The sequence below is a fragment of the Brienomyrus brachyistius genome, chromosome 17 (assembly GCF_023856365.1).
Source record: "Brienomyrus brachyistius isolate T26 chromosome 17, BBRACH_0.4, whole genome shotgun sequence".
In the NCBI taxonomy this organism is placed as follows: domain Eukaryota; kingdom Metazoa; phylum Chordata; class Actinopteri; order Osteoglossiformes; family Mormyridae; genus Brienomyrus; species Brienomyrus brachyistius.
The window spans coordinates 3,461,187-3,473,570 of record NC_064549.1 but is presented as its reverse complement, the minus strand read 5'-3'; the positions used below and the strand labels follow the sequence as shown (position 1 = coordinate 3,473,570).

The window sequence follows — 12,384 nt, the reverse complement described above, 5'->3', positions numbered from 1 at the left end:
GCGCCCGTTGCTATGGTAACCGTCTGTTTACACGCCGAGGACTTTGCGGCTGCGACCCGGACATCCTGAAAGACCGATTTAAGAAACATTTATTGTAGTTATATCCCCGAAACGCCGGAGTGAGGAGCGATCCCTGAAAGTGCAGCTTGCCCTGCCAAGGTAATCCTCATGATTTTTTTCAGCCTGACACTGAACACAGCGGCGTTCGATTTTTACGGTATCAAGCTACTTTGAACGAAGTTACAGGGATTCTAGCTCTTTTCATATATTTTACATTTTAAAATGGGAATATTACAAATATGAATGCAGGACTCTTGTGGCAACTTTCTGCATTGCACTACTTGAATGTGTACAAATCGCTGCATTTGTCACACACCTCGTACTGCTCTCTGTTGTGCTTCTTGCATTTGTTCTCGGTCTGTCTTATACCGTTACCGTTAGTTGTCTATTATGGTGTAGGTATTATGGTCTAGTAGCAATTTGTCATTAAAAATCTCCCCTGGCCTTGGTCGTAACAATAAACATAAAGAAGATAATACATAAAATGTCTTGCAGTGGTATTCCTCTTTGTATACTGTAATGTGAATATCAAATTTTAGTTGATTTTTCATACAAGTAAAAGCAGACCGCTGTCATTACCAGTTTATTAAACAAACTGACCAAACTGAACGCCTGTTTTGCAAAGGACACATCCAATAGAATCACAGGTTTCTGCAGCCGGACGTTCGGGGAGAAATGTCCCACCTGACGAAAGCAGCACCCAAGATCCTGCCCTCAGAATGGCATCAGGCAAACCAGGTGCATTATGGGAATGCCAATGCCGAGCTGTCGCGATCGGAGCGTTTAGTTGCAGCAAGCAAAAGGCTGGTTGAAGAAAGTGACAAGGCAGTACAGCGCATGCAACAGGATGCCAATAAGAGGCTGGGTAAGTAATACTGAGAATATTTTAACGTCACGCTGTTGTTAAAGCCGGTTTATTATTGCATTAAGTTTCTTACATGGGTGTACTGTATGTTGTCTCCCCCTTTCGGCTGTCCCGTTTTTTGGAGATTGAGTAATTAGAAGCCTAAGCGAGATGGGGGACAACTGACCACACGCACACTCTGATATACAGAGAGACTCACATAGGCAAACCAGTGCAAAGCATAAACAAACAAATGCTTACTCACACTTGCAAACATACTTTGGAGATCGATTGTTTAAGTCTAGTTAAAGGAGAAGCTCCAATTTGTGATATTGTTTAGGTTGGATCGCCAAAAGTGGATTTTGCTTTTGTCAGAATATCCCCAAGAGGGACATTGGTCTTGTACAAACAAGCCACTGTACATGAGGTCGAGAATGTCAGTGGTTTATGTGCAAAATATGGTGCAAATAAAGTATAAACACATTTCACTGGGGGGTAACCCTTCCTCTGCTGAACTTGTATTTCTGTGCTCAGAGCAGAGGATACAGGATATTCGGTTCTGGAGGCAAGAGCTGAACCTGAGTCTGGAGAACATGGTTCTGGAGGTGGAGGGACTGCTCACGCTCCGAACGAGGCTGGAGCGAGCGCTGGCGGGCTGTTCCAAGCCCCTGGAAGTCACACTTCAGTGTCTGGCTGAGAGGTGAGCGGGATTTGCCATGTTCACGGCCTGCTTTGTGTAGGGCTTCAGCCCCTCCTTCCTCTCCCTAACATGCTGTGTGTGTGCGTGTGTGTGTGTGTGTGTGTGTGTGTGTGTGCGCGTGCACCCTCAGGGAGAAGCGTGTGGGCATCGACCTGGTACACGATGAGGTAGAAAGGGAGCTGAAGAAGCAGAAGGAAGTGATTGAGTCCGTGTCTGCACTGCTTCAGCGGACCCTGGAGCAAACTACCGAGCAGATCCGGTACGACTAGCGGGCAGGAGACGTCTAACTGCCTTTAAACACGGTGCTGTCTGTGGTTTGTGTTGACTCTTGTTTTCAGATAAAATGTAATGATAAATTGCTGTAAAAATTGTGTCTGTGTGTGTGTCTGTGTGTCTGTGTGTGTGTCTGTGTCTGTATCTGCCTATGTGTGTGTCTGCGTGTGTCTGTATCTGCCTATGTGTGTGTCTGCGTGTGTCTGTGTGTCTGCGTGTGTCTGTGTGTCTGTCTGTGTATTTATGTGTCCAGACTGAATCGCTCCATGAAGTATTGGCTGGAAAAGGACCTAAGGCACAAGTTTCAAGCTGAGCAGATCGATGATCACTGCTGCATCCTCAGCAGGAGCTCCGCTGAGCCCCCCCCTGTTGAAGGGCCCACCACAGCACCGGGGTGAGGAGGGGGCTGGAGGTCAGGGTACTGAAGGGGATCTTCGCTGCCACTGCTCTCTGACTCTCTTAGGAGAAGGAAGACTGCAGAAAATACCTGGCATGTCATTTCCCCATAGACCGCAATAGAAACTCGGTGCAGTGGTTAGCACTGCTGCCTCACACCTCTGGGACCCGGGTTCGAGTCTCCGCCTGGGTCACATGTGTGTGGAGTTTGCATGTTCTCCCCATGTCGTCGAGCGGTTTCCTCCGGGTACTCCAGTTTCCCCCCACTGTCCGAAAACATGCTGAGGCTAATTGGACTTGCTAAATTGCCCGTAGGTGTGCGTGTGAGAGTGAATGGTGTGTGAGTGTGCCCTGCGATGGGCTGGCCCCCCATCCTGGGTTGTTCCCTGCCTTGTGCCCATTGCTTCCGGGATAGGCTCCGGACCCCCTGCAACCCAGTAGGATAAGTGGTTTGGAAAATGGATGGATGTTGACATGGAATTTACGAGTGTACTGACAAAACAGCTGATTGTCTGGGGAAGCCCCTTCCTAGCAGGATTAAAAGAGAACAGGATTGATGATGTTGATTTACGCCTCAGATTTAACATCTGCACGTTTTGTAAGTTTCATGGTTTCCTGTCACCTGCATGTTTTATTGTCATAAAGGTGTGCTGAGTTCTTCATAAGCAGTCATTGTCCTGCTAGGTACCAAAACACAGGTGAACGTCTGCTTGCTCCTGGGATTTTAAGCAGAGGGATGTTCGTTCTGGCTTCTCTATTTCTTGGGTTTGTTTTAACTGCAGAGCAACCGTGATGCCGAAGGACTGGGAGTTTTTCTCGGAGCAGAACATCCGCAAGGCGGAGCGTGAGAAGAGCAGCTCCGCCTCGCTGCGCGTCCTGGCTGAGAGCCTGCTGGAGCAGAGCGGCTCGGATCTGCGAGACGCACAGCAGGCTGTGGAGGCAGCGCTGGAGCGCCGGGTCCTGGAAACCAAGGCCGCCAAGCAGCTGCTGGAGGATCGCCTGTCCAAGGTGCCCGTCCCGGGGGCCTGTCCAAGGTGCCCGTCCCGGGGGCCTGTCCGCGGGTGCCCGTCCCGGGGGCCTGTCCGCGGGTGCCCGTCCCGGGGGCCTGTCCGCGGGTGCCCGTCCCGGGGGCCTGTCCGCGGGTGCCCGTCCCGGGGGCCTGTCCGCGGGTGCCCGTCCCGGGGGCCTGTCCGCGGGTGCCCGTCCCGGGGGCCTGTCCGAGGTGCCCGTCCCGGGGGCCTGTCCTGGGTGTCTGTCCAAGATGCCTAGTGCTGAGGACTGGCACAACAGGACTCGCCACCCAACAATTGCAGATATGAGTCTAAAGTAAAAATAAAATAGAAATATCCATCTGCGTACGAATGGTTACAAATAACTATAGTGATCTTCCACCTGTCGTTACGTTCCAGACCCATCAGCGATAGGTGAACATCCACGATATAGAACGATCATATAAATAAACTTTTTTTTTTTATAGTTTAAGCCTTAAAATACCCACATTTACACATGTAAACTTATTAAAACACACTTTGTAAACACATGATATGTGGAAGTTGGCTAAGGATATGAGTAACATAATACTACTACCAATAATAATAATAATAATAATATGTAATATATATATATACACACACACACACACACACATCGCAGAGAACTGTGATGCGTCAGGGAAAAATCTGTGATATAGCGGAGGGTCACTGTATAGGACAAATATATCAGGTAAGAAGCTGAATGTAGGAGCTGACCTCCCATCTGGTGAATTTATCTCGTCTCAGTGGTAGTTTCTGGAAAGGTGACGTGCCATGTTATAGTAACCCCCCTGGGTCGACCTTGTCCTGCTCCTTCAGGTTCTAGAGGAAATGGGCAGCCTGGAGACGAGCATGGCAGCTCTGCTGGGGGCCATCGCAGACAAGCGGGCCCCGATGAGTGTGGCCCAGGCCCGCCTGGAGACGCGAGACAGGAGGCCCCATGTAGAGCTTTGTCAGGACGGCGCCCAGGCCCAGCTCCGCAGTGAGGTCCGGGAGCTCAGCGGCCATGTTCAGAGGTGGGCAGAAGCCTTCAGGGTATGAAGCAGCTGATAACTCTCTCTGATGTCTCCTTCAATGTCATCTGAATCATATCATATCATAATATTCATCATTCAGGCTCCAAGTGTCGTTGCCGGGGGCCACTAGATATTCTGCGCCCCACAAAAGCATGTCATACGGGGCCCCTGACTCAAATCCACACAATTATGTTCCAGAATTTTTTAGGGACCTTGGAATTGTCCCCCTTTACTGGGTCTCTGTTTTTGTTCTGAATATTACTATTATTCTTAATTCAAGCTTTTTGTGTACTAAGTCAAGATCTTGAGTTAAACGATTGCAATTATGTGGTTGCGGGGAAGCATTTTATGCCATTTTAGCAGCAGTTTCTGTGCCCAGGATGAGCGAGACCCTGTCACTGTTGAAGGCGGAGCTTCAGGGTCTGACTCGCAGACAGCTGGACCTGGAGGAGGAGATCCAAGTCAAGGCCCACTCACTGTACATCGACGAGGTCGTCTGCACCCGCCTCTGGCAGTCTGTCGTCACCCACACTTTCTGAGGTGGAGTCTGTGAGAGACAGACGGTGAAGGTCTCCATGGGGAGGGTAGCCTGTTCATCAGACAAACCTGAACGACATACCTGAATACCTGAACGACACTCCGGAAGACAGATCTTTCATCTTGGGTTTAGTTTTTCTTGCTGGGTGTGAAGCTGACACACAGCCATCGCATAACACAATGCTGCTCACTGGTCAGGTTTTGATAGTGTGTGACTCTGAAGACCATGGTGGGGCCACTGTCTGTTCAGCTGGTCCTCACACCGGACATGTCCACACACGGGCAAAGGGACACCACGCCGGACATGTCCACACACGGGCAAAGGGACACCACGCCGGACATGTCCACACACAGACACCACGCCGGACATGTCCACACACAGACACCACGCTGGACATGTCCACACACGGGCAAAGGGACACCACGCTGGACATGTCCACACACAGACACCACGCTGGACATGTCCACACACAGACACCATGCAGGTGATTCTCTAACTCTAATTATCTTTACTTTGATCTAGCTGATTATGTTTCTAAATCGTAATAAATGAATGAATCTTGACCTGGTTTGAGTATTGTAAGCGGGGCGGCATGGTGGTGCAGTGGTCAGCACTGTTACCTTACACCTCTGGGTCCAAGGTTTGAGTCTCCGCCTGGGTTACATGTGTGTGGAGTTTGCATGTTCTCCCCATGTCGTCGTGGGGTTTCCTCCGGGTACTCCGGTTTCCCCCCACAGTCCAAAAACATGCTGAGGCTAATTGGACTTGCTAAATTGCCCGTAGGTGTGCTTGTGTGAGTGAATGGTGTGTGAGTGTGCCCTGCGATGGGCTGGCCCCCCATCCTGGGTTGTTCCCTGCCTCGTGCCCATTGCTTCCGGGATAGGCTCCGGACCCCCCGTGACCCAATAGGATAAGTGGTTTGGAAAATGGATGGATGGATGGATGGATGGAGTATTATTAGTCTCAGTAGGACAGTTTTTCCTCTGTCTACTTTACAAAATTCTGAAGTAGCCTCTCTGGCGGCTGATGTCGATGCAGCTGCCTGTGTTGTGATGTCAGCCTTGGTAGGTACTTGCCCACTGATTGGCAGAAACTTCTCAGGTCCGCCATTGCGGAGACCAGCATCTGGGAAACAGCGAACCAAGGCAGGCCACTGACTGGGCCAGTAGATAAGCTGTGAAACACTGCACAGGGTCTTCAGAGTGACTGGTTTTGTTCTGGACTGGGGTCGTGTTTGCCTTCACTGAACACTACTGACACCGTGCCCGGTTTCATAAATGTGCCGAAGGGTAATGATCCCTAACAGACGGGGCCCCCGTTCCCTGCCGAGAGCAGCTGACCTTTGACCGCCCAGCATTCGTCACCTGTCACATGACACCAGGGTTGAAGGTCACACCTTGTGCAGTGTTAACTGTTTACAAGACGTCATGAAAACTCATAATGATAAATTGCTGCTTCTGCAGCAGAGTTATTGATAAAATGAGTACTAGGGAAGACACATGCAATTAATTTAGGGCCTACAAACCTGACCAAGATAAGCAGCTGTGAGATGGATGGATGGATGGATGGATGGATGGATGGACGGGGTGAATGTAGGTAGGGGGTTTGGGCTGTGTGATCAGATTATTATCCATACGAGTGTCATGGGCTCCTGTGATGAACAGCTGGCAGAATTGGGTAGCTGATTGCTGGGAGATAAAAACAAATAATAGGGTGATTGATGGCATGTGACCCTGGGGGGGGGTAACGACAGGCAGCTGAGGGTGTCACCGAGGCAGTGAGGTACGGTCTGAACGCAAATGCGGCCCATTGCTCATACGAAGAGGGGTCACTTACTGCCGCTTATGGGCCTTATGATCAAATGGCAGACTGGTGCCTGGAAATATGCCGCTTATCCTAAACCTAAAAAGGTATTTCTGGCAACCGAACATCCGCCAATAGGGAATTTGTAGTTTGGTCTATGAGAGGCAGCACAGAACACAAGGCTGGAGGAGAACTTTAATTATGACAATACCTGGATACAGGAAGATCGCAGTCTGCATTGGTTTATTAGGAATTCATCTCAACAATATTTTTATACACATATTATAAGTCACTTTTCACCATTCAAGCGTTTGATGAGTGTCTAAGTTTGGTCGCCCTGTAAGCAAAACCAAAAAGACTTTTGTCAGGAGGCAGCATCTGAATTCTCTCTAGATACGCATGTTCTTGGCCGATGCCGACTATAACTGCTCCATAATTTGAGATCAGGGTGAAACCTGCACTGAAAATGTGGTAATGTCTGTTAGGCGGATCATTTAACACGGGAGACTCACCACAGCACATTGTCCTCCGGATGGTTCTGCCAGTGTCAGTTGGCATCAGACTTTCTCAGGTGTCCAAACAGGCGACATTTGGACTTCAGTGAGGAGAAAAGCAGCAGTTATTAGTGACTCAGCTGACAGGCTTTACGGTGTTAAAACAAAAAAACCTACGATGGGTCTGACATAACAGTCCAGCAGGTAACTGCTTAATTTTTATTTCTCGTCATTAAATCAGGCCACGCCCAGCCATGCTGAGGGGCGTGGCCAAAAGCTGGCCGGTGTTGCAGGTGCATGCTGGTATTACCTCATGCCACTTCAGTGTGATCCACGGCAGAGCCAAATGGCACTGGGGACATGTGCTGATCTCTCCCATGTCCTTCTCCTTTGACGTTTTGCGTCCTTGTAGGGAGAATGACGTGGCCTGGTAAATATCTGGGTCCACAGCATCCTCCGTGTCACTAGGGGGCGACGCTGCGAGGCATTCCAGCTGAAGTAAAACAAAGCAGAGGTGGTGAGCAGTTAGCCATCTAGCTTTGTTAGTTTTTTAGATGGTGAGTCTTGAAAGAGTCCATTCTGCTGACCTGGTGTTCCTGCATCTGGGCCACAGAGACAGATTTCATGCACTTCAAACACTGCTGGAATTGGGACTCTGCAACCAAACCGCAATACACCTTTTATCCATAAAATGTTTATCACTGGATTCATTAGCCTGTTTGCTCTTTATTTGGTATTTTCATAGAATGCTACACATCCCATATAAAAAGTGCACATATAAGGTGGATCTCTGTCAGATTTGTGAATAGCAGGGAGCCACAAACTGACCTGCAGCATTCTGGCTGGTCCCCTTCGATGGAGCGCCCTCTTGTGGCCTGGAGGAACACGACGTTGAATGGGCGTCCATGTCCTGCAGCCTGATGTAGCGGTCGCAGTCTGGGCACAGCTCTGTTCGGCTGCCACAGGCGCTGATGTGCTCTGCTAGCTTCCGGAAGGGCAGCTGGAGCTGGCAGAACTGACAGCACTGCAATCTGCCCTCACATTCATTTTCCTGGGGGAATAAGAGAAAAGAAATTACCTGGATTTGGAATCTGGGGGGAGGAACCAAAAGGTAATGCGGATGAAGAAATATGTTGTGTGTATGAGTCCGAGTTGCTTTTTGCCACCGGCACAGACTATTATTGTATTTTGAAGCTATTTTTCCCCAGGCAGTGGTGGGCAGGAAAAGCGAGGCTTGGTTCCGAAGGGCATCCTGTGCCGGCCAAGGTGTCCGTACCTGGTGATCCTGCAGATGGCAGCGCTCCAGCTTCTGTTTGCACTGTGTGCACCTGACCTGTGGTAAACAGATCCCACAGTTTAGAGCCAAAGCGTGGAACATCTGGGCATCTCCGTGGACCAGTGTGGGAGCCCTGCTCTCTCAATTAGTCACACGGACGTATTAGCTGGGGCAGTCCGGGTTAGGGGTGGGCAGTCTGGGTTAGTGGGCAGTTTGGGTTAGGGGTGGGCAGTCTGGGTTAGTGGGCAGTCCGGGTTAGGGGTGGGCAGTCTGGGTTAGGGGTGGGCAGTCTGAGTTAGGGGTGGGCAGTCCGAGTTAGGGGTGGGCAGTCTGGGTTAGTGGGCAGTCTGGATTAGTGGGCAGTCTGGGTTAGTGGGCAGTCCGGGTTAGTGGGCAGTCCGGGTTAGGGGTGGGCAGTCTGGGTTAGTGGGCAGTCTGGGTTAGGGGTGGGCAGTCTGGGTTAGGGGTGGGCAGTCCGAGTTAGTGGGCAGTCTGGGTTAGGGGTGGGCAGTCCGGGTTAGGGGTGGGCAGTCCGGGTTAGGGGTGGGCAGTCCGAGTTAGGGGTGGGCAGTCCGGGTTAGGGGTGGGCAGTCCGAGTTAGGGGTGGGCAGTCCGGGTTAGGGGTGGGCAGTCCGAGTTAGGGGTGGGCAGTGTGAGTTAGGGGTGGGCAGTGTGAGTTAGGGGTGGGCAGTCCGGGTTAGTGGGCAGTCTGGGTTACTGATGGGCAGTCTGGGTTACTGGTGGGCAGTCTGAGTTAGTGGTGGTCATCAAGGAGATAATTAGCAGGCAGTATGATGTCAAAGAGCACAGCACATAACTAAAGTGGGTCAATTCTCTGTCTGTTAAGTGGAATTCCACCAGAATGTCACAGTCATGTGTTTCCTGTAAATCCCGTAATTTATGTATTTATTGGATTTATTGAACAATGACAGCACAAAAGACAATGTTACATGTAAAAAACAATGAAACCGTTGTTTTGTACAGAGGTTTTCTAGCCAGAGGCTAATTTGCAAACCTAGTCCTTGGTTGGACTTTTAAAAACATTCAGCCCCCCACCCCAGTCCATGTCACTCGGATACAGAGAAGGAGCCCGGATCTGACCTGGGTGTGCTGTTCGGACCTGTGCTGCTCCATCTCGTCCCGGGGCACCGGCTCCCCGCAGTCCGGACACAGGCTCAGAAAGCGACGGCAGTGGGACTCGTGCAGGACAAAGTTGGCTGAAGCCACATCCTTTTTGCTGAGAAATATGCAGGGGGGGGAGGGGGGTGCAAGTTTACTATTTGTGAAAGAGACAGACGTAGAATTGATAACAAATACTACAGCAACTGATTCATTCGCGGGAGGCCTGTCTTCTGCAACCCTCGGAGGTCAGTACAGACAAACAATTCTCTTGCCAACTGACATTACAGTCGGAGGGATAGTCCTTCAGCTTTGAAAGAAAGCGGATTGCAACATCAGCCAGCCTTCAGTCAGCTTTAAAGAGGCCGATGCCTCCCCTTTTCTTACTTCTCTTAGTTTATTGATTATAATAATCGTAATAATTTATGAATAAATGTTCCGCTCTTACCAGTGGGCACACAGTCTGTACTCTTCCTTGTTTTCCTCCATTTCTGATAAAATGGCTGTTTGCGACTTTCATTTCATCTGATTCAATGAAAAGAAACTGAAAGTACTTAATGTCTGACTCATCGTCAGAGCTGATTGGCTGAGGCTGTGTGCATATATATGCTGTTAACCCTCCCAGTTCTATTTACAGACATTGACTTTATTTAAAAATATGCCCTTATTGACTTTATATAAAAACTTTATTTAAAAATATCCCCTCTGTTTAGCTGTAGTAAATGAAAGTAATGTATGTAATCTATATTATATCAAAACACAGGGTTCATACACATTTTAGCCAAGAAATAGGCTCCAGACCATCTGTGACCCTGAATAGCATAAGTGGTTTCAGAAAATGGATGGATGGAATTTTCACTGACTTTTCCATGACTGACTGGCAAATTTCCACGATTAATTTTTTTTGCTGAAACATTAGTCTACATCATACATAAGAAGAATGTGAAGAAAATTACAAGATGTGAACAAGATGTGAAAATGATTACGTTATGCCCTGAATTTAACAGATTTAATCAAATCTATTTTTTCTGAACTGATTTTACATTAATTACATATTATTATGCTGTGTTATAAAATTATGACTTTTATATAATGACTTTTCCAAAACTTTCTGGGTTCTTTATTGAAAAACCTTTCCAGGCCTGGAATTTTCTTTCTTCAAATTTCATAACTTTTCTAGATTTTTTTTTTCAAAACATATGAACCTTGAAAATATATCAAAATTAAATATGATCATCACTCCCCTTGGTATCTGCATGTACAGTGGACATTTTTTCCAAAGATGTCGTTCTCAGACGTGCTGGTTGTATGTAGAATTCAATGGACTGCTGTCAGTTTTTTATGCCCCCGAATTCTTACCTGCGGCAAATCGGTACCTTTAGAGCTTCTTAGTGATAAATGTGTCACCAAGAACCCGGCAACGTTCCCGCTTTTTCCCCTGCAGTTCGTATTGTTTTTACATCCATCCATCCATCCATCCATCCATCCCTCTATTTTCCAAACCGCTTATCCTACTGGGTAGCGGGTGGTCCAGAGCCTATCCCGGAAGCAATGGGCACGAGGCAGGGAACAACCCAGGATGGGGGGCCAGCCCATCGCAGGGCACACTCGCACACCATTCACGCACACATTCACACCTACGGGCAATTTTGCAACTACAATTAGCCTCAGCATGTTTTTGGACTGTGGGGGGAAACCAGAGTACCCGGAGGAAACCCCTCGACGACATGGGGAGAACATGCAAACTCCTCACACATGTGACCCATGTGGAGACTAGATTTTAACCCGGGTCCCAGAGGTGTGAAGCAACAGTGCTAACCACTGCACCACCATGCCGCTCCCATTGTTTATACATTGTTTATTATTTAAATCGCTCAAAATATGGATAAAATATAAGCCACACAAGACTCAAAAGCATCTTACAAGTGCGTTTTTGAGGACGATTGTGGAAACACGCACAATGACAATTTCAATGACACAAGCTTCTACAAGCCTTCGTTAACGTTCCCAGGAAGCTCCTCGCAATAATAACTGCGATTAGGCCTTTGGTGGAAGCCGGCTGAGTGCTGCAGGTCTGGGCGTCAGTCTCAGCTTCCATCCATCTCGTCTTTTACTAGCGACACGTGGAGAACTAGCTGATTATTTTCACGTCGTCAGTTTTCATTCAGTCTTATTTTCTGCACAGGATCCAGCTTGTTCTTTCACCCCAGAGGTATCCGACTCCTACCACGTCCTCCATCTCTAATGTAAGTGCGATGCCCCCCCTTCCGTGTTTCCTGGAAGCCTTCGACTGAGCGGCTCCCATTCCCAAAATCTGGAATCTCCGCACAGAAAGCTGGTCACCCCCCGAGGCTTCCTTACTCTTTACTTTGTGGTGCTCCTCGCATTCTCTCCACGGTGTGTGACTCGCATGTCTGGCCTCCTTTGCAGCATCTCCAGAGGATGGCCAGGGAGTAGGAGGAGCAGAAGGTCTCCTCACAGAAGGCGCTGGCCCTGCTGGAGGCCAGCCGGAGGTCCACGGTGTCCCGGTGCAGCCGCCTCCTTCAGGTACAGCCACCTACAGGTACAGCCACCTACTAACCAATGGCATATTTTCACTGGAGCCAATCAGGTTTAAGTAATCCAACAACTGGAGCCCGGCAACAACAAATCTGGGTTACAAGTGAAGTGAGACCCTGTCTGCTCTATTTTAAGATGCACGCCAGGGCGACTCAAATCACGGTCCTCAAAGTCTGAGCCCTGTTGATTTTCCAGCCTTCCTTTACCTGTGAGCCAGGTCTGAAGCCCCTGGCCAATCAGAATCAGTCATTATTAACCTAACTACCTAGGAGAAC

General features: G+C 49.0%; 2 protein-coding genes and 1 long non-coding RNA gene across 4 annotated transcripts; 2 read left to right on the top strand and 1 right to left on the bottom strand.

Annotated features, from left to right (window-relative positions):
* Window positions 1-2: 2 nt before the first annotated feature.
* tekt1 (tektin 1) lies at window positions 3-5,421 on the top strand. 2 transcript variants are annotated; one of them, XM_048982181.1, is made up of 8 exons: window positions 3-159; window positions 686-925; window positions 1,439-1,604; window positions 1,735-1,863; window positions 2,131-2,271; window positions 3,056-3,281; window positions 4,124-4,339; window positions 4,700-5,421. In XM_048982181.1, the coding sequence occupies exons 2-8, from the start codon at window positions 736-738 to the stop codon at window positions 4,871-4,873; spliced, it is 1,242 nt and encodes a 413-aa protein (XP_048838138.1). In that variant the 5' UTR covers window positions 3-159; window positions 686-735; the 3' UTR covers window positions 4,874-5,421. The 2 variants fall into 2 exon arrangements, with proteins under 2 accessions (XP_048838138.1, XP_048838139.1); XM_048982182.1 differs by having other exon boundaries at window positions 5-159; window positions 4,124-4,320.
* A 1,466-nt stretch (window positions 5,422-6,887) lies between these two features.
* xaf1 (XIAP associated factor 1) lies at window positions 6,888-10,120 on the bottom strand. The gene is made up of 8 exons (XM_048982225.1): window positions 9,999-10,120; window positions 9,533-9,668; window positions 8,432-8,488; window positions 7,984-8,206; window positions 7,743-7,810; window positions 7,466-7,648; window positions 7,174-7,256; window positions 6,888-6,998 (listed from the first exon to the last, which is right to left on the bottom strand). The coding sequence occupies exons 1-7, from the start codon at window positions 10,037-10,039 to the stop codon at window positions 7,209-7,211; spliced, it is 756 nt and encodes a 251-aa protein (XP_048838182.1). The 5' UTR covers window positions 10,040-10,120; the 3' UTR covers window positions 6,888-6,998; window positions 7,174-7,208.
* LOC125712336 (uncharacterized) lies at window positions 9,668-12,200 on the top strand. Its single transcript, XR_007383270.1, has 3 exons — window positions 9,668-9,798; window positions 11,736-11,796; window positions 11,981-12,200. It is a non-coding gene; the product is annotated as an uncharacterized LOC125712336 (long non-coding RNA).
* The last annotated feature ends 184 nt before the right edge of the window (window positions 12,201-12,384 follow it).